The sequence below is a fragment of the Haematobia irritans genome, chromosome 3, assembly GCF_050003625.1.
Source record: "Haematobia irritans isolate KBUSLIRL chromosome 3, ASM5000362v1, whole genome shotgun sequence".
Taxonomy (NCBI): domain Eukaryota; kingdom Metazoa; phylum Arthropoda; class Insecta; order Diptera; family Muscidae; genus Haematobia; species Haematobia irritans.
Genome location: NC_134399.1, coordinates 223,402,841 through 223,430,187, shown reverse-complemented (window position 1 = coordinate 223,430,187; position 27,347 = coordinate 223,402,841). Strand labels below are relative to the sequence as shown.

At 30.5% G+C, this 27,347-nt stretch overlaps 1 protein-coding gene across 2 annotated transcripts in view; it reads left to right on the top strand.

Annotated features, from left to right (window-relative positions):
- LOC142232397 (syntaxin-4-like) overlaps positions 1-27,347 on the top strand; it is a 31,478-nt gene continuing 4,131 nt past the window's right edge. Inside the window, exons 1-8 of one of the 2 annotated variants that reach the window (XM_075303190.1) lie at positions 1-234; positions 303-491; positions 10,409-10,502; positions 10,582-10,824; positions 10,898-10,971; positions 15,385-15,522; positions 15,586-15,696; positions 18,734-20,981. In XM_075303190.1, coding sequence (XP_075159305.1) covers positions 202-234; positions 303-491; positions 10,409-10,502; positions 10,582-10,824; positions 10,898-10,971; positions 15,385-15,522; positions 15,586-15,696; positions 18,734-18,811 — 960 coding nt within the window. In that variant the 5' untranslated portion in view covers positions 1-201 and the 3' untranslated portion in view covers positions 18,812-20,981. Of the gene's footprint in view, positions 235-302; positions 492-10,408; positions 10,503-10,581; positions 10,825-10,897; positions 10,972-15,384; positions 15,523-15,585; positions 15,697-18,733; positions 20,982-27,347 lie in introns of those variants that run through there. The other variant, XM_075303189.1, reaches the window with a different exon arrangement.

Below are 27,347 nucleotides of genomic sequence, written 5' to 3'. Positions count from 1 at the left end.
AAAATCAACAATTCTCACATCGAGAGATAGAGCGCATGAAATCACTCTTCGTCCAAACATTGCCAGTGAAAGATGTAAATAATTGCATTTTTTGTATTTTTTTCGGAAGATCTGTGGTTCCGCATTAAAGATTTGGAAATTGTTAAATACCAAAGAAGTGGGAATTTGTTAAAGAGGCCAGAACTCAAGCATATATCAGTCATGATCAGGGATCGTTTGGAGGAACTCAAACAGGTAGGCAGAGCAAAAGTTATTTACGTCTATCCCACAAAAAGATCGTTTATCGTATTGTGTTGTATAAGGAATCACGGGTTTGCCATGCCTCTTCATCGGATTCGTTGTGTATTATAAATGAAGATGATCTGGTGGAATACAGGCGCCTTGAAAAAACTAATTTGACCAATGGCACTGTGGATGAAAACGAGGGCGAACTGGAAACGGAATTTGTTATTATACCACCTAAGCCCGCCGTGGATGCTCTTTTGAAAGTGGTGAGTAATTTGAAATTTGTATTTAACAAAGAAATCCCCAAATGTTCTTAATAGTCTTAGGAATAAATAACTAATTACAATGAATTGGAAGAAATTGTTAAATTGTTTTTGAACAAATGTAGTTTCCCAGACATAGGATAAGATCGTATTTATCGTTAACCAAAAATACACTTAATTTTGATGCTGTGGTTAGCTAATACAATATTTTTGCCCTTTGAGGTCGTTGCCATTCAATTCTAATGTTATTTCCTCAGAAACATTGTGTACACAATTTCTAAACTAGCAACAAAAGAACGAAGTCGACTATATTGGTTGTATATTTAATTCATTTTCACTGGAAATAAAACCTTTCACATTTCAAATGAAACCTTTGTCAAAACTTAAAAATAGTGAAATAAAACTTATTTCAAAACAAATGGTGAATCGTTTTTCGTTTGATCCCCGAAATACGCAAAATAATCGGATTGAAAGTTTCCAGATAAAACAAAATATTAAGTGAAATGTGTATTCAAACTATGTATTCCACATGGTTTCGCTTGACTTACAAAAAGATTCATTTGATGTGAAAAAGGTTTCATTTAATAAGTAAAATAGTTACATTTGATATGAAAATGTTATATCTAAACAAGTAAAGGGTGATAGGTCGAAATTTGGTCAATATAAACTTGACGTATTTTTTCAATTTTGCATTTAAAAAACCTGAACCCCCCTCATTTTGAAGGTGTGTGTGTGTAGAATGTTGCTCCTATTTTGATTTTGGAATTCACTCTTCAGTTGTCAAAATGCCGTCCAAGCAAGAAGAGCAGCGTATCAAAACTTTGCTCGCGCATCGCGAAAATCCGAGCTACTCGCACGCAAAGCTGGCAAAATCGCTAAAAATTGCCAAATCAACCGTTACAAATGTAATTAAAGTGTTTGGGGAACGTTTGTCGACAGCCAGGAAGTCTGGATCGGGGGGAAATCGAAAACCGGAAGCCGCTGAGACGACAAGGAGAGTTGCCGGTAGTTTCAAGCGAAACCCTAACCTCTCTCTCCGAGATGCCGCAAATAAGCTGGGTGTATCGTCTACAACCGTGCATCGAGCCAAAAAAAGAGCCGTACTATCGACTTACAAGAAGGTAGTGACTCCAAATCGCGATGATAAACAAAATACGACGGCCAAAGCCCGATCCCGGAGGCTGTACACGACGATGCTGACGAAGTTTGACTGCGTGGTAACGGACGGCGAAACCTACGTCAAAGCCGACTACAAGCAGCTTCCGGGACAGGAGTTTTATACGGCAAAAGGAAGGGGAAAGGTAGCAGATATTTTCAAGCACATAAAACTGTCAAAGTTCGCAAAGAAATATCTGGTTTGGCAAGCCATCTGTACCAGTGGCTTGAAAAGCAGCATTTTCATAGCTTCCGGGACTGTCAACCAAGAAATTTACGTGAAAGAGTGTTTGAATAAACGTCTGCTGCCTTTCCTGAAGAAACACGGTTGTTCCGTACTGTTTTGGCCGGATTTGGCATCTTGCCATTACGGTAAAAAGGCCATGGAGTGGTACGCCGCCAACAACGTGCAGGTGGTTCCCAAGGACAAGAACCCTCCCAACACGCCAGAGCTCCGCCCAATTGAGAAATACTGGGCTATTGTCAAGCGGAACCTATAGAAGACCAAAAAACTGCTAAGGACGAGCAGCAGTTCAAGGCAAACTGGCTTTCTGCGGCGAAGAAGGTGGACAAGGTGGCTGTACAAAATCTGATGGCAGGTGTCAAGCGTGAGGCCCGGCAATTCGGATTTGGAAAAGCGAAAGCCTAACTGAATATTTTTCCTGAATTTTATACTAATTGAACTTGAAAAAGAAATTTAATTTGATTTTTTAAATAAACGATTTCACCGATTTACACGCGTTTTCCCTTGACCAAATTTTGACCGTATCAACCTTTATACAACCGGTGAACTTAGCAGGATTCATATTGATTCTACAATACAAAAAAAAGTTTACTCGCCAAAGTCCTTGACCATCTCCAAAGTCCTTGACATTCTCTAAAGGACTTTGGTATTGATTCCAAGCCAAAGATTCGACTTCTTTAAAATAAAAACACTTTTTAGCGACCTATCTGTCTTTAAATCTAATCTGTATGGGGTCTACGTCACAATATTTACTCATTAAAGCCATATTGGACACGAGCCTTTATTGGCTCAAAATAATATGTATGTATTATGCGCCGTGCAGATTATAAGATTATCCGGACGACAGTGGTCGTGTCGAACATATCCCATATACTGGCCACATTATAAGTTAAGTCCGAAAAAATATTATATACTACTGCATGTTTATGGGATCCATAACCAGCCAATAAAATTTCAAGAATAATCGTCACTTTTTTCCGAAAAATCGTCATAATCGTCACTTCCATTTTAAAAATCCTCCAAAAATATACAATGTTAATAATATTAAAACCAAACTAATTTTTTTGTTAAAAACAAAAATATTTATTTCATATAAAGAACAGAAAATTAACACAACTATGCATTTCAACTACAAAATGATAATGAATTCAGTTTTGCATAAAAATAAAATTGAAAAAAAAAACATTTTTATGCAATGATATGCTATGCAATTCAAAATATAATATAAAAACTATATTTTTTTAATATATAGTTTTACTTCAGTAAGTTTTTTATTTAAAAATAAAAATAAAGATCTTTAATATTTACATATGTGTTGCCCGATTTTCCAAAATTTCACAATTTGCAAAAATTTTATTAAAAATAAAATTTTGCTAAAATTTCTTAGCAATAAAATTTTGCAAAATTGTTCATAGAAAAACAATTTTGCAAGAATTTACTACAGAAAAAAAATTCCAAAAAAGTTCTATAGAAATAAATTTTTGCAAGAATATTCTATAGAAATAAAAATGTGCAAAAATTTTCTACAGATATAAAGCCTAGAGAAAGTTTTCTATAGAAATAAAAATTTTTCACAATTCTCCATAGAAATCAAATGTTGACAATTTTTTTAATAGAAATACAATTTTGACAAAATTTTCTACAGAAATAAAATTTTGACAAAATTTTCTATAGAAATAAAATTTTGACAAAATTTTCTACAGAAATAAAATTTTGACAAAGTTTTCTATAGAAATAAAATTTTGCCGAAATTTTCTATAGAAATAAAATTTTAACAAAATTTTCTATAGAAATAAAATTTTGACATAATTTTCTATAGAAATAAAATTTTGACTAAATTTTTTATAGAAATAAAATTTTAACAACTTTTTCTGTAGAAATAAAATTTTGACAAAATTTTCTATAGAAATAAAATTGTGACAAAATTTTCTACAGAAATAAAATTTTGCCGAAATTTTCTATAGAAATAAAGTTTTGACAACTTTTTCTATAAAATTGTTCTTTCGAATAAAACAAAATTTTTGTATATACCAACCACAAAAATTTGATCAACAACTTCAAGATATCTTTGTAATTTGGTAGACTTTTGATAATATTTTCTACAAATTTTGGTGGATTATTTTTGGCACGAGTGGCAACCGTGATACTAATACTGTAGATGTAAAATGAGGTATAGCTCCTACATGTATGAAATCTCCAGCAAAAACTCTCAATTTCTCTATCTGACTATTGTCGAATGTATTCTCTCCTTTGCTGTGTAAACGAACTGCTTCTATTCCACATTTTTGAACCGAGCTAATATCGTCATTTTTGGGGCAAAAATCGGAAAATCGGCATTTGCTATTGTTTGAGTAAAAAATCGTCAAAATGCCGATAACTCGGCAAAATTGGCAGCCCTGTCCATAACACATTTACCATTTATTTAGTCTTCAACGAACGGTCGTATCGAATAGACACGCTGTAAGATTCTTTACAAACATAGACATTCCGTCCGGAAAAACGTATAGTCTGTAAGACGCATTATATTCAAAATTTCGTTACGCATCTACAATATCGGCTATTTATTATTTTAAACTCGATTTGATTTCTTACAATGTTTCTATGATTGTCTTTTGGAGATCTCCCAGTATGTAATCTTCTTTGGGGGTAGATGAAAACGTGTATTTGTTATTGTCATTTTGTGTGCTTGACATAATTCGATTAGTCAAAATCTATCTATAAACAAGTAAATACGGACTTAAGTTCGGACAGGCTGAATCTTAAATAAGAAGACTTGAAGACTCTTCGTCGCCTTACTTGAAAATATATAGAATTTCAGATGGATTTGATAACAGATACTCTGCCAAGCAAACATATATACCAACACATGAAAATCGGAAGACCTAACACATGGGGGTTATACCAAAACTTGGACCAATCCACATCATCTTCGGCACACTTGTTTATGAACCCAAAATAACATACCTTTACATTTTGAATTTCAGCCAATCCGATAAAAATTCAGATAGCTAGAGGATCAAGAAGTCAAATCGGATTTCTCTAATATAAAGATTTTTTCCTTGTTCAAAATCGACAAACTTTTCAATGAAGTCGTATTGTCCTTATAATTAAGGGATTTGACTTAGAAATGGGTATCATAACATGAAAGAGAACATTTTTGGGCTAAGGTCAACTTGACTTTAATAATTCAGAAAAATTCTTTAAAATTAATGAAATTGACTTTACATTTGTTGTTTTTTTTTTTGCATCTTAACTACAAAGCAAAAAATCGTTCAAATTTAGGACACGTTTTGCAACACTCTATTTTAAAGACGTTTTTTACTTGAAACATAGCATGGATGTCGAGTCTGAATTTGGAAAATAAAGTTGTCGTTAACTCGTTTTTAAAGGACTTTGATAGTGTCTTAAAAGTATCCTTATTTGTGTATGTAGGACGTGTTAGGATGTTACTATGAACTCTTGGCCCAGCTTGATACCGTGCACACATCAAGGCGAATATTGACATGGGTGTATATAGCTCCTTATGAGAGAGCGAAACTTGCGTCCTATTTTCAACCTATCTTAGATATATCAAATTCAACAGTTTATTTTTTAAGTGTCCCTGTAGTATTTTAATTTTGCCAAATGCTTATGAACTTTTTCTTATATTTAGCATTTTTATGATTTTCGATAAAAGTTAACATTTTAAATTCCCGATCGATTTAACGAATTTTTCTAAATAACGAAAGGGCCTGAGAATATATCGTTCGTAAAACCGAGCTTCGACTGTATTTACCTGTTAATATAAAGTAATTTCTTTAGTAGCAAGTAAACCCAAATTTTCGGTGCAACGATTGCATCTAGATTCTTTTTACTTGGTTATAAATAAAATTTTGTAGCTTCAAAAGAAAACTTCGTTTGTCTAAAATTTCGATCCTCAGAAATGAAAACTCTTTTTTGTTTCAGTGTATAATTCCATATTTATAAAAGTGGAATAAAGAATCACAGAGTTGGGATAATCTCCAATCTATTGTTAGTTATAGAGACAGACTGATATTTTAGGCTCACTTAGACCATTCAGTCTATGGTTATACCACAATGAACTTCAGGTTGTGAACTACTCCCTTATCAAAGAGTGCTGCCCCGTTCTATGTTTAGCTCAACGAAAAGGGACCTCATGTTTATAGCCGAGTCCGAACGACTTTTCATATAATGGAAACTTGGAAACACTCAAAAATATTACCAACATCCCTGCACAGAAAAAAATATCCCCAAAATATAAAGTTGATTGAAGTTGAAAACATTTTTACAATTAATAAATTAAATGATACAATTAATTTTTTAAACAAGATGGTAGCATTATGTTAATAATTAATAAAGTTAATTAAGTAAGTAAATATTACAATTAACGTTTTAATCAAACTTGGAATACTAACGCCCATTTTCATGAAGCTCCGTTAGTGCTCCGTTAACTAACGAACTTTTAAACCGTATTATGGACATAGCTGCCCTCTTGCCTATATATTCCATATGCCAGTGAGGAACTTAACTGCCGACAAATTTTCAGTTAAAGTTAACCGGAGAGAAGATATTTGAAATTTTCTGTTTGTTAATTAACAGTTAAAGCCTAACGGAGCTACATGAAAATGGGTGTAAGTCTATTAAAAAAAGTGATGGAAATTTTTAACTAAAAATTTATTTCAAACAATCAAGTTTTTATTCAATCAAAAAACACCAAGTCAAGAATGTAATTGAAAATAGTTACGTTTTTAATGAAAAAATTAATTGAGTTTTGCAATCAACATCTATTAAATTTTTAATTGAGTCAAAAATTAATTGAAATTTGCTAAAGAAACCAATAATTTTTTATTCAAGTATTTTTTTATAGTCCAATTAAAACTGTGATTGATACTATCATTTTCGTGATTGAAGACATTTCAATTAAAAAATTAATTGGATCAATTAATTTCGTGATTGAATCAGAAAAAAAAATTGTTTGTGTGTGAGAGGGGATAGACCCACCGGTGAAAAACTTGTTGGTGGTCGAAACTGGGATTGAACCCAGGACAATGACTTCCTCCACCCCATCTTATAGTGCATGGTATAATAACTTATTGTATATTACCTTATAACGTGTTTGTTATCTTCTAAAATCTGTCATATTACTCCAGCAGACAATGGTAAAATTTTACCAGTATCACAAAACAGCTGCAACAAATGCGCCTCACTACAAAAGTGTTATGGTTTGCCAATTCTGCTTTACCTACACATCGCATGCATCATGCCATAAATGTAAATTCCCAACAAAATGTACTCCACTGCTGCCTATTAACGTCTCTCTCACAATTTTATTAAAAACAAAGTTTTGTGCATTTCGAGCTGTTCAGGGGAATCCCAATATCGATATCATTTATACATGCATACATATTTGTATGAACAAGTTTTTAATGTACACATGCATACATATAAAGTATAAACAATCGACAATCATAATCATTGTATATTGAAGGCATATCTGCTTGTGGGATAATACATGAGAAACGCTACTATTAAAAAGAAATTTATTATAAATTAAATCCCTTAGTAAACCGAACACAGTACTCTGAAATATATCAAATACTGACTTTTTCCATTTTATTATAAATCATCGTCCGTGGGACTTAGTTTGTTTCAAAACTTGAGAAAGTCACTCATTGGACTCAAATATCCGTTAAAAAAAACGTAGGAGCATTGCTGGGCCAAGTACACAGAAAAAATATCACTAATAATATTTCCACTTTAAAAAGTTGATTGAAGTTAAAATTTTTCAATTAATCAATTAATTAATACAATTAATTATTTAATCAAGGTGGAAACTTTAAGTTAATTAAGTCAATGATTTAAGATTTTAAAACTTTTAATTAAAAAATAAGTTGATACAATTAACTTTTTAATCAAACTCGGAAGACTAAGTCAATTAAGAAAAGTGATGATAATGTCCATTTTATTTTTAATCAAACATTTATTTCCAACAATCAATTGTTAATCAAACTAAAAACACTAAATCAATTCAGGAAGTAATTCAGTTATGATCTTTTTCTTTTAAATGAAAAAAACTATTAAGTTTTTCAATCAACATCAATTAAATTTTTATTTGAATAAATTAAAAATTTAATTTAAATGTTTAAATCAAATAAATTATTTTTTTAATCAAATATTTTGTTTATGCCCAACTAAAACTATGATTGACACTATCATTTTCATGATTGAATACATTTCAATTAAAACATTAATTGGATCAATTAATTCTGTGATTGAAACAGAAAACAAATTTTGCGTGTATATGTAGTTCAAAGGACTATAATTACAATCGGAAAATTCATAAGAAAGTATAAACTTTTTAACCCAACTAAAACTATGATTGATACTATCATTTTCATGATTGAAGACATTTCAATTAAAACATTAATTGGATCAATTAATTCTGTGATTGAAACAGAAAAAAAATTTTTGCGTGTATATGTAGTTCAAAGGACTATAAATACAATCGGAAAATTCATAAGAAAGTATAAACTTTTTAACCTAGTCAAATTACCAAAAAGTTATATCAACTAAAGCAATAATCATTATAAAGAATTAATAAGTACAATTATTTGAGTTTTTCGATCAAAATCAATTAATATTTAATTAATTAAAATGAACTGATGCCAAAAATATTTTTTTGGTTTTTTTGAAAAAATAAAATATATTGTTTCAGTTAATTTTTATTTTTTAAGAATCTTTCATTAGCCCTTTAGGTTAGGTTAGGTGGCAGCCCGATGTATCAGGCTCACTTAGACAATTCAGTCCATTGTTATACCACATTGGTGAACTTCTCTCTTATCACTGAGTGCTGCCCCATTCCATGTTAAGCTCAATGACAAGGAACCTCCTTTTTATAGCCGAGCCCGAATGGCGTTCCACATTGCAGTGAAACCACTTAGAGAAGCTTTGAACCCCTCAGAAATGTCACCAGCATTACTGAGGTGGGATAATCCAAAGATTATAGAAGAGGAAGATGGGAGATTGGCTACTGAGCACATCAAACCATTTACCACATTAGTTTAATACTCGAACAGTATTGACATAGAGGAAAATGTAATTTTTTTGTTATTGCCTAAAATTTAACATTGTTTCATTAAGAAAATTAAATTTTTCATTTAAAAAATAAAAACAACTAACAACATGTATTAAACTAATCTGGTAAATGCAACATTTGGTATGGCACAAGCCAATCTCCCATCTTCTCAAATCTATAATCTTTAGTATAATCCACCGCTGAAAAACTTTTTGGAGTTCGGTCGAAGTAGGAATCGAACCCACGACCTTGTGTATGCAAGGCGGGCTTGGTAACCATTGCACCAAAAATGTCGTTAACGTATTGCAGCATGGCCGATACGGTAACGATTTGGCGCAAATAATTGTTTGTTTTACTTTTTGCCTTTGGAAGGAAGAATTACGTAATTGATAATTAAAAATCCAAAAATATCTTTAAACCGTTGTTAGTTTAACAAGGCACACAGAAAAACTATTACCAAAATATTTTCAATTAAAAAGTTGATTGAAGTTGGAAACGTAATAAATTAAAATTTTTATTTATTTATTTATATATTATGGAAATAAACAGGAACTATTATGGAAATAAACAGGAACTATTGGTGCTAATAACATAGGTTTTCACCTGCGTAATAAATTAAAAATTATTTTTTTGATCATATTAAAATGAAAGTTAGTCAAAAAAATGATTGAAACAGCAAGGCACCCAGAAAAAATATTTCCAATTAAAAAGTTGATAGAACTTGGAAACATATTTTTTAACCAAATTAAAATGAAAGTCGGTCAAAAAATTATGGAAAATTTTAACATTTACAATTAATATATTAACATTTTAATAAAATAAAAAAATCTTTTTTAAAAATGTAATTAAAAAAATATATATGAAATAATTACTTTCATATAACTTATTGATTCATTAATTTTTGACTCAAATCTAATTATGAAGCCGACTGTAACTATAATCAGAAAATTAATAAAATTATTTTTTTGATCATATTAAAATGAAAGTTAGTCAAAAAAATGATTGAAACAGCAAGGCACACAGAAAATATATTTCCAATTAAAGAGTTGATTGAAGTTGGAGTCAAAAAACTATGGCAAATTTTTACATTTACAATTAATATATCAACATTTTAATAAAATAAAAAAAAAACTTTTTTAAAAATGTAATTTAAAAAATATATATATGAAATAATTACTTTCAAATAACTTATTGATTCATTAATTTTTGACTCAAGTCTAATTATGAAGCCGATTGTAACTATAATCGGAAAATTAATAAAGTATAAACTCTTATAAAATTACGAGAAAAGTTTTTAATCTAAAATATAAATAAATAAATAAAGATACTATAAATAGTTAATTGCCTCAATTAAAAAATTGAATTTTTCAATCAAAATCAATTAAATTTTTAGTAGCCGTTTAATTTCCTCAAGATTTACAAAAAAAAACAATTTTCTTCTTACAGTACTCAGAAATCCTACGTGAATTTGATATTATCCGCAATAATTTGATCTTAATGAAGGACATGATTGCAGCTAAAAATGCTAGGAGTTTTAATGGTAATATTTTTTACAATAATAATTTTTCCAAAAAATTACTATCCTCCTTAACGAAAACATTTATTTTTTCCTATTTTAGAACGAGAATTTTTCAAAATACGACAGAGCAGCATTCAAACTGGTAGCACAATAATGACACAGTTTCAAACTCTAGAAACGAATCTGCCTTCTCCAAATGACTTCTCAACACTGGCGAGAATGAAACGAATACTCTACTATGGCCTATTCCAAAAATATGTCGATATATGGACTGAAACCGAACAATTCCTGCAAGATTATGAAAACAATATAAAGAATACACTCAAAATGCAATCTAAAATTTGTAAGTACTTTAATGCTACTGCGGTTTACAATGTATAACTAAGCACGTTATGTTTTATTTGGTTGATATTTAGTGGATATTGAATTGAATGAGGAAGATATTGAAACTTTAGTATCGAATAAACAGACAAATTTATATGCCTGCAATGTAAGTAGATTAATGTATTATACAAATTACTTATTTATGATATATTTTATAGTATAAATGTTCAAAAAACATATTTTGATAAAAATTTGCTAAATTTGCTGAAAAAGTGAAATCACCTTTTTTAAAGTTGTAATTTCAAAAAAAAGTTGGAAACATAAAAACTTCCAACCAACGTCTTCGCCTATATTTAAATCCTTTTTATCATTAATCCAATTTTGCAATATCTCAATTCTGTACTTTAAGAAAACTTTGCCATACACAGAAAAAAATTAAAACCTTAATTGAGTTTTAAAAATATTCAATTAAAAATTTAATAGATCAAAAATTTTTTAATTGAAATAAAAATCAATCACACAAATTAATAGTATCAATTCATTTTTTAATTGATCAATTAATTTTGTAATTGACTGTCAATTAATTTTTTAATTGATACTATAATTTCTGTGAATACATTTCAATTAAAAAATTAATTGAATCAATTAATTTCGTGATTGAATCAGAATATTTTTTTTGTGTACTTCAAAGACTACGACATTAATTTAAAATAATTCGTGTCCTACATTTAATGACAAAAATTGACTTTCAATTTAAATTTTCCTATTTTAAAAACATTGTCCTTAATATAAAATATTACCCAATAAGTTTAAAAACATAGGAATTAATTTTATTCAGAAGTAGTTGCCAGTGGATTAAATTCTATTAGAGAGAGCGACGCGATTTACCAAAACTGTTTCAAGTTGAAGTTAAAACAGGTTTGATAGCGTATTGAATATAAGAATTTCCTCCAATGCGTGTGTTTATTAGGCGTGTTCGATAATTACTTATGGTATTTCCTTTTCCGGAAAAGATGATTTGCCTTCATTTTGTCTGTATAGAGTGCCAATTTTTAAAATTATGCCAGCAACCTAAACCCTTTTAACGAGAAGAAAACAATTTAAAGAAGCAAACAGATGAACTCAAAAAAAAAAATAAAATAAAATAAAAAAATGAATTTTTATTTTGGACCAAAATTTTTCCAAAATTGGACCACAACTTTACCCAAATTAAATTAATATCATTTAAAGGTTAAAATTTTTTCCAAAATTTGACTTCGATGGAAAATTTAGTCTAATTTTATATTTCTATTTACTTCTATAGAAAAGTTTGTCAAACACTGAGAAAAATATTTACGTGATATTATAGATTACGCAGCCTCAATTTTGGGATGCGCAATTTACACACTATTAAAGACAAATTTCTTTAAAATAATGAAATTTTAATTAAAAGAAAGTTTATAATCTTTGCTTCAAAAATTTTTTGCATTAAATTTAGAACACACATTTTGAAAATTTGAGTCTCTTCGTTAAAGTTGACTTTAAACTAAGGCAAATTTTCCTTAAAGTAAAGAAACACATTTTTGTTTTAAAGAAATCGTCCTTAAATCAACTGAAATATTGAATCTTCAGATTTAAGATAAAAATGCTTCAAATATAGGCTAAGACTTATTTTCAGGATTTAGCATCTTTGGTTTAAAGTTGTTTAAGAAAATATTTTTTAATTCGTAATATCCGTCATAATTTGGATTTCTAAACTGTATCCTAATTTTCTATAGAAAATTTTGTCAAAATTTTATATCTATTGAAAATTTTGTACTTTAAGTAAAATTTTCCATACACTGAAAAAAATTTTTCCAATTAAAATCTTAAATGAGTTTTAAAAATATTCAATTAAAAATTTAATTGGTTAAAAATTTGTTTAATTGAAATAAAAATCAATCACACAAATTAATTGTATCAATTCGTTTTTTAATTGATCAATTAATTTTGTAATTGACTGTCAATTAATTTTTTAATTGATACTATAATTTCTGTGAATACATTTCAATTAAAAAATTAATTGAATCAAATAAATTTCGTGATTGAATCAGAAAAAAAATTTTTTTGTACTTTAAAGACCACGACATTAATTTAAAATAATTCGTGTCCTACATTTAACGACAAAAAATGTAATTCTATTTTATTTCTATGGAACATTTGGCAAACATTTATTTCTAGATAGATATTTATCGCAAAATTTTATTTCTATACAACATTTTTACAAAATTTTCTTCCTATACAAAAAAAAAATTGCATAATTTTGTATCTGTACATTTTTTTTTTTTTAAGTTTATTTCTGTACAAAATTTTGGCAAATTTTCATTTCTATAGAAAATATTGGTAAAATTTAATTCTATACCAATTTGTGTAGAAATTTTATTTCTATAGAAAATGTTGTCAAAATTTTATTTCTACAGAAAATTTTGTCAAAATTTTATTTCAATAGAAAATTTTGAAAAAAATATCGATTTGACGAAAATGGACCAAAATTCCATTTGGTTCGACCAAATTTAAAAATTAATAATTTATTGGACCAATCGGTCCGATCGGACCAAACTGGCAACCCTGGTCACCATCAACAGCAAATTGCAACTCTGCATTTCAGAGCAATCGTAGCACTCTCGTCGGCAGTGCTGAAAATTCCCTCAATTTGCTTATGTATATACATTAAAAAAAAGTGAACTCTCTATTTCACTACACTCAAAAAAAAGTGAACCCTATATTTCACTAAAGCTGATTTAATTTAATTTAAGTTCATGGAATTTTTACATTTTAAGAAAGTTTCCATGACGTTAATAATTTTTTGCGTACGTTAGTTAAAATAACTAAAATAAAGGAAAAAATTATGCACAAATGAAGCATAAAGATCAACTAAATTCGGGTCTCCCACAAAATAGTTCAGAATTTCTTAAAATTTGTAAATTTTACCAGTAATGAGCCCATCATGAACTTCGTATGGTACTAAAGACGTTTTTGCAATTTTTAACTCGAAATTTTTCCTTCAAACTTCGAAATTTTCTTTAACAAGTGAAAAAAATGAATTCTGTTTAATAAATTTTCTTGAATTTATCGAAAATTATTTACTTAGTTTTGTGAAATCGACGTGACATCTGCGTTTCTAATACAGTTTAGTTAAAATTTTCTAAAATTAATATATTTTTTCTAAAACTAACTAAAATTTTCTTTCCTGGTGGGTTCACTGTTTTTTCAGTGTAAAGCAAATTTAACTTTATTTTAGTTCATGGAATTACTATATATACTATATATGGAATTACTATATATTCTAATAATTTTTTGCGTATGTTAGTTAAATGATCTAAAAAACGGGAAAATTAAACAAAAATAAAGTAAAAAGTTTTACTAAATTAGTACTTCTCACAAAATAGTTCATTATTTCTTTAAATTTGTAAATTTTATTACAAATGTGTGCATCATGAACTTCGTATGTCACTAAAGACATTCTTGCAATTTTGAACTCTATTTTTTTCTTTCAAACTACAAAATTTTCTTTAACAAATAAAAAAAGTTAATTATGTCTTGAATTTGTCTAAAAATATGTATGCGTTTGTAATACTTTTTAGTTAAAATTTTCTAAAAACATTAAAAATTTTCTAAAATTAATTAAATGTTTACTTCCTGGTGGGTTCCCTTTTTTCAGTGTATCTGGCATAATTTTTACAACAGAATTTAAAACATTTTCAAACTAGTATTTTTTTTACAAAAGAATCTAAATAGTTCATATTCCGGACAAAATGCAAAAAAGTGAACATATTACACAAGAAAAACGCCATTAGTACCAATTTTCTATAAATGTGGGTAGTAAGGTCGAGTTTAGCAGAAGAAGAAGATATATAACTTTTTACTTCTAATTTTATTATAGGTTAGGTTAGGTTAGGTGGTAGCCCGATGTATCAGGCTCACTTAGACTATTCAGTCCATTGTGATACCACATTGGTGAACTTCTCTCTTATCACTGAGTGCTGCCCGATTCCATGTTAAGCTCAATGACAAGGGACCTCCTTTTTATAGCCGAGTCCGAACGGCGTTTCACATTGCAGTGAAAGAGAAGCTTTGAAACCCTCAGAAATGTCACTAGCATTACTGAGGTGGGATAATCCACCGCTGAAAAACTTTTTGGTGTTCGGTCGAAGCAGGAATCGAACTCACGACCTTGTGTATGCAAGGCGGGCATGCTAACCATTGCACCACGATGGGAATGTAGGGGAATGATTCGAAGTACCAATTCAAAAAGTTTATGTTCTTTAAAGGTGGGTATTAAGTTCGAGTTTAGCCGCTAAAATCGTAATTTTTCACGATTACTTTTCTTTAATAATCCATTTTAAGGAATACAAACTTTGTGAAAATTTGCTTTGGGATATTCCCCATCAAGTTATAATGAAATCTGCAACAAATATGTATAGTTTTATGACTTTTTTTACTGATTTAGTTTTCACTTTAGTGAAAATTAGCGGCTAAACTCGAACTTAATACTCACCTTACAATGAGAACCGACCATAAGATCGATTAATACATGCTATTTTTTATTTTCCTTTTGAAGATTTTAGAAGATACTGAACATGCACGAAAGACATTAGATGCTCTTACGAAACGTTTGGGAGATCTAAAAAGGCTGGAAAAATCATTGGCAGAAGTTCATGAGATTTTCTTAAGGGTACAAAGAATGGTATTTGAACAGGTAATTACCCCTATTGCGTTTGTTATTTTTCAATATGTGTCTTAAGGACTATATATTCCATAGGGTGTTGTCATACAAAGTATTGAAAAACATTATCTGGATGCTCAAGATTATGTCGAAGAAGCTCGTGTAGAAATAACACATGCTAATACTTTACACAAAAAGCAAATCAAGGTAATGTATGATGTATACTCGTACTAACAATATTCCATTTCTTAAATATTCTCATCCCCATATAATCTCAGTAGTTTTTAATTTTCCGCAATTTTTTTCTGAATATAAAGTACAAATTTATTTTTCATTGTAAATTTTTAATCCTTAAATACACAATATCACCGATTCCTCCGAAAACAATATATAATATGCAAAATGGTAAAAGAAGAACATCTACATAGCACTTTTTTCAACAAAAAAGTTTATGAGTTTTTTTGAAAAAAATAATGGTTGTATCTTAAAAATAAAAATATTAAACTAAGTTTTTATTTACAAATAAATAATTTGATTTTAGTAGAGAATAGAGATATTTTTACACCACTGGTAAATATTATATAACTTCCAATTTGTAGTTTTTTGAATTTTTTGGTCAAAATTAGATTTTTAATTTTGACTGCAGATTACTCAGAAGTACTACAAATTTCCCCATAAAACCATATTTTTTAAAAATAGCGCGATGATGTTTTAAATGGAACAAACTTTATTTCATAGAATTCGGTCAAAAATTAATGACATACGATTTTTTTCTTTTTAATAAGCATGTTAAAAGGACATAATGTTATAATTCGTTGAAATAAAACACGCAGTTTATACAAGGGATCCAAGAAAAATTTGAATGAAGTACATAACAAAAATTGAGAATGTTATAAAAAAGAGAATCCGGTAATATTGAGATTAATATGTCAAAAGTTTATACGAATGTGGGCACATATGGAAACTATTTCTAAATCTGAACAGACATACATACGAGGGCAGTTCGGAAACTTCTTAGCCTAGCACACAAAAACCGCGGTATAAACAGAATAAAGTTAAGTGTTTTGTAAACTTCCATCTCTGTTATGAACACATTTTAAATTTTGTTTCGATCTGGCTCCTGGCTGGCTCCTTCATATAGAAACAGGTGTTCAAAAAAGACACATCCGCAATTTTTTTTACAACGGAAAAATTACAAATGCGTGCTGTCATTAAATATTTACATAAAAAAGGTTTATCGGGAGAAGAAATTCATAATGATATGGTGAAAGTGCTACTTCATGGTCGTACAAGCATTGAAGATGAACCACGTAGTGGACGTCCAAAAACAGCAACAACAACACAAATTGTAGCCAAAGTACATGATATGGTATTAAATGATCGAAGAATAAAAGTGCGTGAAATTGCAAATATCATGGGCATCTCAAATGATCGAGTCCATTTAATTTTGCATGAAGAACTACGGATGAAAAAGCTTTCTGCAAGATGTGTGCCGCATTTGTTAACAGTCGATCAAAAACGCATAAGAATGAACATTTCTCAAGCTTGTTTGGATCGTTTTAAGCGAAATAAAATGGATTTTAGGCGTCGTTTCATAACTGTTGAGGAGACATGGATCCACCACTATACTCCAGAGACAAAAGAACAATCCAAACAATGGACTGAAGCTGGAGGAAGTGCCGCAAAGAAGGCAAAAACAATTCAATCGGCTGGTAAGGTTATGGCAACGGTTTTTTGGGACTTCAAATGTATTTTATTGATTGACTATCTGCAAAAGCGTAAAACAATAAATTCAGAGTACTATTGCAACCTTTTGGATCAATTAAATGTACAAATTCGAGAAAATCGCCCTGGCTTACAACACAAAAAAATAATTTTTCATCAAGACAACGCACCAGCGCACAAGAGTGTTTTAACAATGGCTAAAATCAACGAATTAAAGTACGAGTTGCTTGACCACCCACCTTCTTCTCCTGATTTAGCTCCCAGTGTTACTTGTTCCCAAGAAAAGCGTTGGACTAAGTGTATTGAAGTTTCAGGAGATTATATTGAAAAATAAAAATATTTTTGAAAAACTAACTATTCTTTTTCATTGATAGGCTAAGAAGTTTCCGAACCGCCCTTGTATATGATAGTTTGCATCTATTCTCTTGTGATATTTTATACGTTGGTCCTTATGCCTGATTATATATTTAGGCACGCAAAGATAAAAAACATATACTCCCAAACATATTCTGCATATTCAGAATGTGTTCAAACAAAAAATTATTTGCAATGAGCAAACATATTATACTTCACCCTTAGCATATATTTTTTAATGCCCCAAATAGTTAATTGCAGTTTCTAAACCTTTGTTTGGTTTAATTAATTTAAAAGTCTTTCGTTATCTATCTCCGTCGCCATTTACATGTGCTCTATCTTTCTCTCTCTCTCTCTGAAGTTTCTAAACATATATATGTTTATACGAAATTTATTTATTATAAATTAATATATGTTTGCACCCAGAAACATTTTATTTAAGACAAGTATATACGGCCGTAAGTTCGGCCAGGTCGAATCTTTTGTACCCTCCACCATGAATTGCGTAGAAAGTTCTACTAAAGAGTGTCATCCACAATTGCTTGGGTTGTGCCGATGCCAAGGTATCTTAAAATTTCTTAACATCGTCTTCCAAATTGTAAGTTAGTCCATACGGGGTATATATTAGACAAAAAAGGCCGACTAAATACGTATATATAGGTGAGTCTATAAACAATTACGAACCGGTATGAACTGTTGCGTGATAATTAGAAAGCCAGAAGTGAAATATGAAATATGGAATTATTGACAACTTAATGAGGTATTATTTTGGTCACGTAAACATATATTCTAAATATCGGTCTAAGTTTCGATATATCCCCCTTTATATTATTCTAGAAATTTATTTATTATTAAATCATAACTTATATTAAAAGGAAAAGAGTTTCCTCTTTGTGAGGTTTTTAAAATGTCTGCTAAAAAGTGATGAACCGAAGTTATTATATTTGCGCCTAGACAAAATAAAAAATATGCATGTTACTTCAAATTTATAATCCGCAATATTTTGTTCAACATAAATTAAAACATTATACAAAATTTAATATATTAAAACAACTATTCGGCGAGGACATGCCACTTGTTGATGTGTGTGTTAACATAGAATATTTCGCTCCCATTGATTTTTGTCTCTCAACTAATATCACTATTTTGTTTTTATTCCTTTCAGAAAAAATATATTCTCATAGCACTGATAGCAATCCTATTTTTATTAATATTAGTAATTATTCTTGCCTCTAAACATTAGCTAAGAATTTAGAAAACAGAATTTAGGCTGTCATTTAACAGTGTTTTATATGTAAGCTATAAAATAATAGAAATTTTTTGCTGCCATACATAAAGTTAGTTAAATAATAATAATTGTATCTAAATGTCATATGAAACAAATATGATCAAAAATTGTATAGTATATGGTGATATACAAGTAGTATATCATCATATACATCGCAAGAAAAGTTGACTAAATATTATTTTTCAATTAGTACATTATTATATTAATTAAAACAATCTCACATTATTGTTCTATTATTATATTTATTTATATTATTTATAAGATAACTAGGTGCGTAAACACAAAAATTTATTAAATTTAGGCTTTGGGACATTCGCAAAAATGTCATAATTCAAAAATAGTATTTACCACCCGTTAAAAACAATCGGAGATTACACTATATAATTTATGACAACTTTGTAATGATCGTCAGGTGGTGACAATCAAACAGCAAGTTTTTATATTTTTACCAAAAAATAACTCTGAGATATAATCATGGATCTTATAGAGTTTGCAATAGCATACAACGATATTAAAACTAATACCCATTAATTACCCAGCAAACAAAAACGTCGCCAAAAAAGTAATGGCAATGTTCTTTTTGGATCCGGAAGTGGTGCAAAATTGACGCAGATGCGATGAATTTAACATGGACTTGCCATAGTTCTCCATTTCACCAGCCGTTGCACTGAATTTGCATCACTTATTTATGTGTGATCCGAATTCAATGTTTTGGGTGTAAATTAAAAACTTCTGTGATATTTCGTCAAAAAAATAATTTTTATAATTTTTTAATGGATTTTAACGCTTGTCGGAAACGTTTCCCCTCAAATATTTTCAAAAATTCACAATTTTTCAGATTGGATTTAGCATTTTTCCGACAAAATTTAAATGATTTGTATCATTTTATGAATTCTTACTACGTTTTTTACCTATTTGAAACAAAAAAAGTTAAAATTACCCATTAAAAGTATGAAAAAACCAGGTTATAAAAAATTTAATTAAAAGAACTTCCTGGGTAGTTAAAATAAAGAACATCAATGCCTCTTCTGGAAGTGCTTTTAAAATTGTGCCTTTGGAATAACTTCCAAATTTGTTTTGCTGGGTACTTGCGATATCAATTTAAAGAATATTGATAAAAAACGAATATTACTCACGGTTGCCACTCGTGACAAAAATAATCTACCGAAATTTTAAGAAAATTCTATCAAAAATCTACCAAATTTAAAAAGCTTATTTTTTATCAAAATTTGTTTGTTCTAGAAAATTTGGCAAAATTTTATTTCTGTAAAAATTTTTGTTTTATTTCTCTAGAAAATTTAGTCCAAATTTTATTCCTCTAGAAAATTTTATCAACATTTTAGATCTCTAGAAAATTTTGCCAAAATTTTATTTATCTAGAAAATTTTACCAAAATTTTATTTACATATCTAGAAAATTTTGCCAAAATTTTATTTCTATAGAAAATTTTGCCAACATTTCATTTCTATAGAAATTTTGCTAAAATTTTATTTCTATAGAAAATTTTACCAAAATTTTAGATCTCTAGAAAATTTTGCCAAAATTTTATTTATCAAGAAAATTTTGCTAAAATTTTATTTATCAAGAAAATGTTGCCAAAATTGTATTATCTAGAACATTTTGCCAAAATTTATTTATCTAGAAAATTTTTCCAAAATTTTACTTCTATAGAAAAAATTTTATTTCTATGGAATTTTTTATTTCTATAGAAAAGTTTTTAAAAATTTTATTTCTGTACAAAATTGTAGTACCTTTTAGTTGGAGAGAAATATTTTGCAAAATCTTCCAAAACATCAAGAATTCTACCAATCTACCAAACAGTGGCAACTGTGATACTACTACTCCCGAATCATCATTTACTATTCATAAATTAATTTAAACATTCCACAATCTCATAAAATGCTATCTATTTATTTATGATATTTAAGATTGAATTATTTGTTTATCTCTATCAAATGAAACAAATGTGAAATCTCTTAGAAAATGGTTCTAGTTGCTTCTATAATTACTATCAATTTTAAAACAATTTGCATAAGTATAAATATATTTAATGTAAATGTATCATAAAATATTTAAGAAAAAGCAATATGTTAAATTTAAATAAATGTAATGTAATAATAATGAACATTTCAAAATTTTGTTTTTCTTCTCCTTGGGCCAAACTTTTTCAAGTACGTATGGAAAAATATGTGTTTTATAATATTTATGTTTGTTTGTATTTGTTATAACATTACACCCATAGAAATAAGTCTCCAAATACATAATAGCAGTGAAAGTCCGCTGGTAAATTAGGTATGTTTCTTTTAGTTTCGGATGCAATGACTGGGCAAAACAATGTTGCATTTGTATCCCTTCTAGAATATTTTATCAGCGCAAATATATGTCTGTATTGCAAAATTGATGTTACTAATGTTGTCAGAATTGTAGTAAATAATTTAGTTAATATAAAAAATAGTATTACTATGTCACAAATTAATAACATTAACAAGTATCCACAACTATGTACAAGTAAACAAGTATATACGGCCGTAAGTTCAGCCAGGCCGAATCTTAAATACCCACCACCATGAATCAAACGTTAGGGTTTCCTTTGAAATTTCAGGGGGGTTTGAGGACAAATCAAGCAGAACAGTTCAACCAGTACACTTCCCGAAGTTAAATTCAAAGATTTTACCTATGAAGACTATATCAGATTCTGCGCCTTCTATACCCTCAAGAAGTGAAATTTCAGGCAAATCGGATAAAAACTACGGTTTCTAGAAACCCAAGGAGAAATCATTCTTATGGGGGCTATATTAAAACATGGACCGATGCTCACCGTTTTCGGCACACACTCTTTATGGTCCTGAAATAATTCCAGATTTCGAATTTCATGCAAATTGGGTAATAACTACGGGTTCTAGAATCCCAAACAATAAAATCATTTCTTGCACACCTATTCATAGTCCTAAACAACCTCCAACAACCACGGTTTCTACAAACCCAAAAAGTAAAATCGGGAGATCGGTCTATATGGGTTCTATACTAAAACACTGACCGATACTCACCATTTTCTCTTTATGGTCCAAAAATAATTCTAGATTTCGAATTTCATGCAAATTGGATAAAAACTACGGTTTTTATAATCCCAAGAAATAAAATCCGGAGATCGGTCTATATTGGGGATATACCAAAACATGAACCAATACACGCCCTTTTCGGCACACCTCTTTATGGTCATAAAAAACTTCTAGATTTCCAATTTCAGGCAAATTGGATAAAAACTACAGTTTCTATAAGTCCAAGAAGTAAAATCGGGAGATTGGTCTATATGGGGGACATACCAAAACATGGACCGATACTCACCATTTTCGGCACACCTCTTTATGGTCCAAAAATACCTTCAGATTTCCCATTTCAGGCAAATTGGATAAAAACTTCGGATTCTAGAAGCCCAAGAAGTGAAATCGGTCTATATGGGGGCTATACCAAAACATGGACCGATACTCACCATTTTTGGCACATCTCCTTATTGTCCTAAAATACCTCTAGATTTCCAATTTCTGGTAAATTGAATAAAAACTGTGGATTCTAGAAGTCCAAGAAGTAAAATCGGGAGATTGGTCTATATGGGGGCTATACCAAAACATGGACCGATACTCTAGATTTCCAATTTCTGGTAAATTGAATAAAAACTGCGGATTCTAGAAATCCAAGAAGTAAAATCGGGAGATCGGTCTCTATGGGGCTATACCAAAACATGGACCGATACCCACCATTTTTGGCACAACTCTTTGTGGTCATAAAATACCTCTAGATTTCAAATGTCAGGCAAATTGGATAAAAACTACGATTTCTATAATCCCAAGACCCAAACCGGCAGGTCGGTTTATATGGGGACTATATCAAAACCTGGACCGATATAGCCCATCTTCGAACTTGAACTGCCTGCAGACAAAAGACAAGCTTGTGAAAAAATTTCAGCATGATTGCTTCATTATTGAAGACTGTAGCGTGATTACAACATGCAGACAGAAAGACAGACAGCCAGACAGACGGACATGGTTATATCGTCTTAGAATTTCTCCCTGATCAAGAATATATATCGGAAATCGATATTTCGATTTCACACATTTTGCTTTTTCTTAAGGTATTGATTCCGATCCAGAGATGATGCTTCTTTAAAATAAATCGATTTTTAAAATCTACACTCTATACATTTAAAATTAGGATATTGATCTCATTTCTCAAATATTCGTTCCCTGTTTGCGATACATCACATCAGTTTAAAATCCAAATTATAACAGATACTTCAAACCAAAAAAAGGTTTCCTTAATCTCAAGAAAAAAAAACATTAAACATTAAACATTGTAAAATTGTCAAAATATTTATTAACCTAAAAATATTTTTAAAAAAAAATTTTAAATTGCGAATCTTAAAATGTAGGTTGCACAATCTCTCATATTAGGTGAATATTTTGTTTTCGGTATATTTGAAGTTTTACTAATACACATTACACTTCCAAAATCCACTTTAACTAGGTTCAACTGTCAATTGCCTTATAAAAAAAGAGATTTCAAATCCACTTTTAGTAGATTTTGAGTCTAATGTGAATGAGCTATTAGACCGTCACAACTTGACTTCCATTACTAACATACCCTTACCACTACTGTGGTACAGGGTATAATAAGTTTGTGCATTTGTATGTAACGCCAAGAAATAGTGGTCATAGACCCATTTTTTAGTATACCAATCGGCTTAGAATTAAATTCTGAATCGATTTAGCGATGTCCGTCTGGCTGTATATGTAATTTTGTGCACAAAGTACAGCTTGCAATTTAAGTCCGATCGTCCTCAAATTTGGCATAGGGCCGTTTCTTGGGACAGAGACAATCGCTATTGGTTTTGGAAAAAATCGGTTCAGATTTAGATATAGCTGCTATATATATTTATCCCCGATTTGGTCATAGTTAGCGTGTTTATCAACCGATTTTCTTGAAATACCGTACATCCAAATATTTTATGAAGCTCGAAAATCTTGCAAAATATCAGCCAAATGGGTTCAGATTTAGATATAGCTCCCATATATATCTTTCGTCCGATTTAGACTCATATGACCACAGAGGCCTAAGTTTACTACCGATCTTCGTGAAATTTTGCACAGAGGGTAGAATTGACATTCTACCAATGCTTGATAAATTTGATTGAAATCGGTTGAAATTTAGATATAGCTCCCATATATATATTTCGTCCGATTTGAACTTATATGGCCACAAAAGCCAGAGTTTTGCCATGATTTGCTTCAAATTTTGCACAAGGGGTACGTTTAATAGAATCGTTAAGTGTGTCAAATTTTGTTAAAAATAGGTTCAGATTTAGATATAGGTTAGGTTAGGTTTGAGTCTTGTTGTGCAGGAACCAAACTCAATAAATACAAATACAATAGGTGGCAGCCCGATGTATCAGGCTCACTTAGACTATTCAGTCCATTGTGATACCACATTGGTAAACTTCTCTCTTCAAATTTTGAACAAGTACGTTTAGTAGTATCAGTAATTGTGCCAAATTTGGTTGAAATCGGTTCAGGTTTAGATATGGCTCCCATATATATCTTCCGTCCGATTTGCACTCATATGACCAGGGGGACCAAAGTTATACCCCATTTACGTGAAATTTCGCATAGATAGCAGAATTATTATTCTAACTATAGTCAAAATCGGTTCATATTATATATAGCTCCCATATATACGTACACCAGAGTTGGGGAAATATGGTAGACTGTTACACACTTTAGACCCATTTTCAATGGAAGTTTCCTCCAATTAACTAGATAGCGTTAGCCGATTTAAATTTTAATTCTAGAGATTTTGTAGAAGTAAAAAAATTGTCTCCTTTATATAACTTCCAGCAAATGTGAAGTAGTTGAGATGGTAACACAAATTTTGGCCTATATAGAGGTGAAGGGTATAATATAGTCGGCCCCGTCAGACTTTAGACTTTACTTACTTGTTTAAATACTAAAATATTAGTTGAATTTGAAAAACTCCTTTTTGTTCTTGAAATTTTCTTAAAATTGCTTATGTTGAGTAAATTTTCTTCAACTAGACTAAAACATGATACATTGACCATCAAACGGCCATCGACTGCCGCAAATCTCTCAACGAGATGGCGGAGCAGTACAATATTCACCTAATATGGGTGCCTGGCCATAGGAACATACCGGGAAACTGCGAAGCGGATGAGTTAGCAAGGCTAACTTTGATGGCAAATGTTCGATGGGAGAATTGCAAGGGTTGTAACGACACCAAGCAAATATGGCCCCATTTAAACTACAACCGCACACTAGTTATGCTAGTGTTCTCAAGACGTCAGATATCACTCCTGATATCTGCTATTACGGGTCGCTGCATGATAGGCGATTTTGCAAAAACTATTGGCGTGAAGTATAATGACTACTGTATGAGCTGCCATGATGCGGAGGAAAAGGAATCAATTAAACACCTCTTGTGTGATTGTCCTTCATTTTGTGTAAGGCCTAAGCGAATTTTAGGGACATATGGCTTTAGATTAATGGCGGACCTGGAAAACGTTAACGTCTGCTAATGTTTTTGGAACAATCTTGGTTAGTTCAACAGAAAAAAATAATCGAGAAGATTCAGCGGTTAAAACTAGAAGTGCCCATATGTAATAGGTACTTTTAGTTAATGTGGTAATAGTCTAAGTGAGCCTGAAACTAAATCGGGCGGCCATTTAATCTAATGCGCTTTACAGACTATGAGTTATTCCGGACGGGTTGTCGGTGTTTGTAAAGAATCTTACAGTGTGTCGGATCGACACGACATGTCGGCGATGACTAAATAATCGGTAAATGTGTTATCAATCCCATAAACATGCAGCAGTATCGATTATGCCTTCGGACTTAACTTATAATGTGCACAATATATGGGATATGTTCGACACGAGCACTGTCGTCCGGAATAACTGATAGTCTGTAAAGCGCATAACCTAACCTGACCATCAAAAAATTTGTTCGCGTTGGATCCCACACATTTTGCCAATCGCTCCAAAATTTGTCAATCGCTCGATTGGTCGAAAGAAATGCTCCAAAAATAGATCGGTGCCTCGAAACACACCTATGACATCGTGACAGGTGATACGAAAGTAAACAGCCGTCGACTGTTCGACATCTGAAGAAACGGTTGATGCGTTCAGAATGAATGTTTTTGTAGTAGAAAGATTTCAACGTAGCGACACGCCGCACAGTGGGGCAAAATCGCAAAAAATGGAGATTAATTAAACTACATATCCGATTTTAAAAATTCTTTCACTATTATAAGCTACGTTATCACTGAGTGACATAGGCTACACATCTTTTGGAAATGTGAGCCGTGCCACTCCCACTATTAAAAATAGCTCTAGCGGCCATAGTAACGTCATGAAACATTCCCAATGTTGTACTGTTAATCTGGTAATAATCCTTGGCGTGGCACCTCCCAATCATAACCACTGTTGACCGTGGCTATACTTGGGTATGATTGGGAGTGGCACCGCCCATTCAAACTTGGAACGGATATATCTCATGAACTATCAGGCGTATGAATATGACATTTGGTATATATGTTGATCGTACAGTATGAATTACATTTAAGGTTGAATAGGGCGCCCCCTTTTAAAAAATGTTCTGGATCAGTCGAATTTTTTGTTTTTTGGAAAAAATTAATACTTTTCACATAGCAATTAATTTATTTGTATTATAATAACGTTGACGAAAGGGGTATTGTTGTATCATATGTGTAACTAAATTCGGGACCCAAAGCAGATATTAAATTTGTTATAAAAATAGCTTGTTCCTTCATATTTAGAAATTAGGAAAAAATTTATACATAAGTTTTAATATATATATATCGTTTTATATTATAAGACATATGTTTCTGACCTGCTATTTTAAAATATATGCCTAAAGTCATCAAACTCCTATACATTGTCCTCCATATAATCATCGTCGTCATCTGTTTCATGATTTGGTGCCAAATCATGAAACAGATGACGTGCCACGATCGTCAAAACTGAAAGCGAAACAAGTAAATCTACCACTGATTTTGGAAGTGGTGGAATTTTTCTTTTTTGGCAATCTTGATTTACCAGATAGGATTAGATCGTAACTAAGCAGGAACCTATTTATTATGTCTCGATGGCAATCCTCTCGACTACATTTGCGAGAAAAATGTTGTCTGTAGTTCTTAAAATCTTTGTTGTTGCTCAATAACAAATACTCTTATCATTGTAACACACAGTTGCTAACGATATTTAAAAACAACAGTTATAACAAAGAAAACGAAGAAAAAGCTAAGAAAAGACAAGAACTGGTGTTTTTTGTTTGAGAGACTATTTTCACAGTTAATTTAATAAAAAAAAATTCGCGCAAAAACATTTTATTACGTAATATGAAAGCCTAGGAATTGTAGTTTATTAAAACATGAATATTCTAACGCCAAGTGACCCCATTCATAT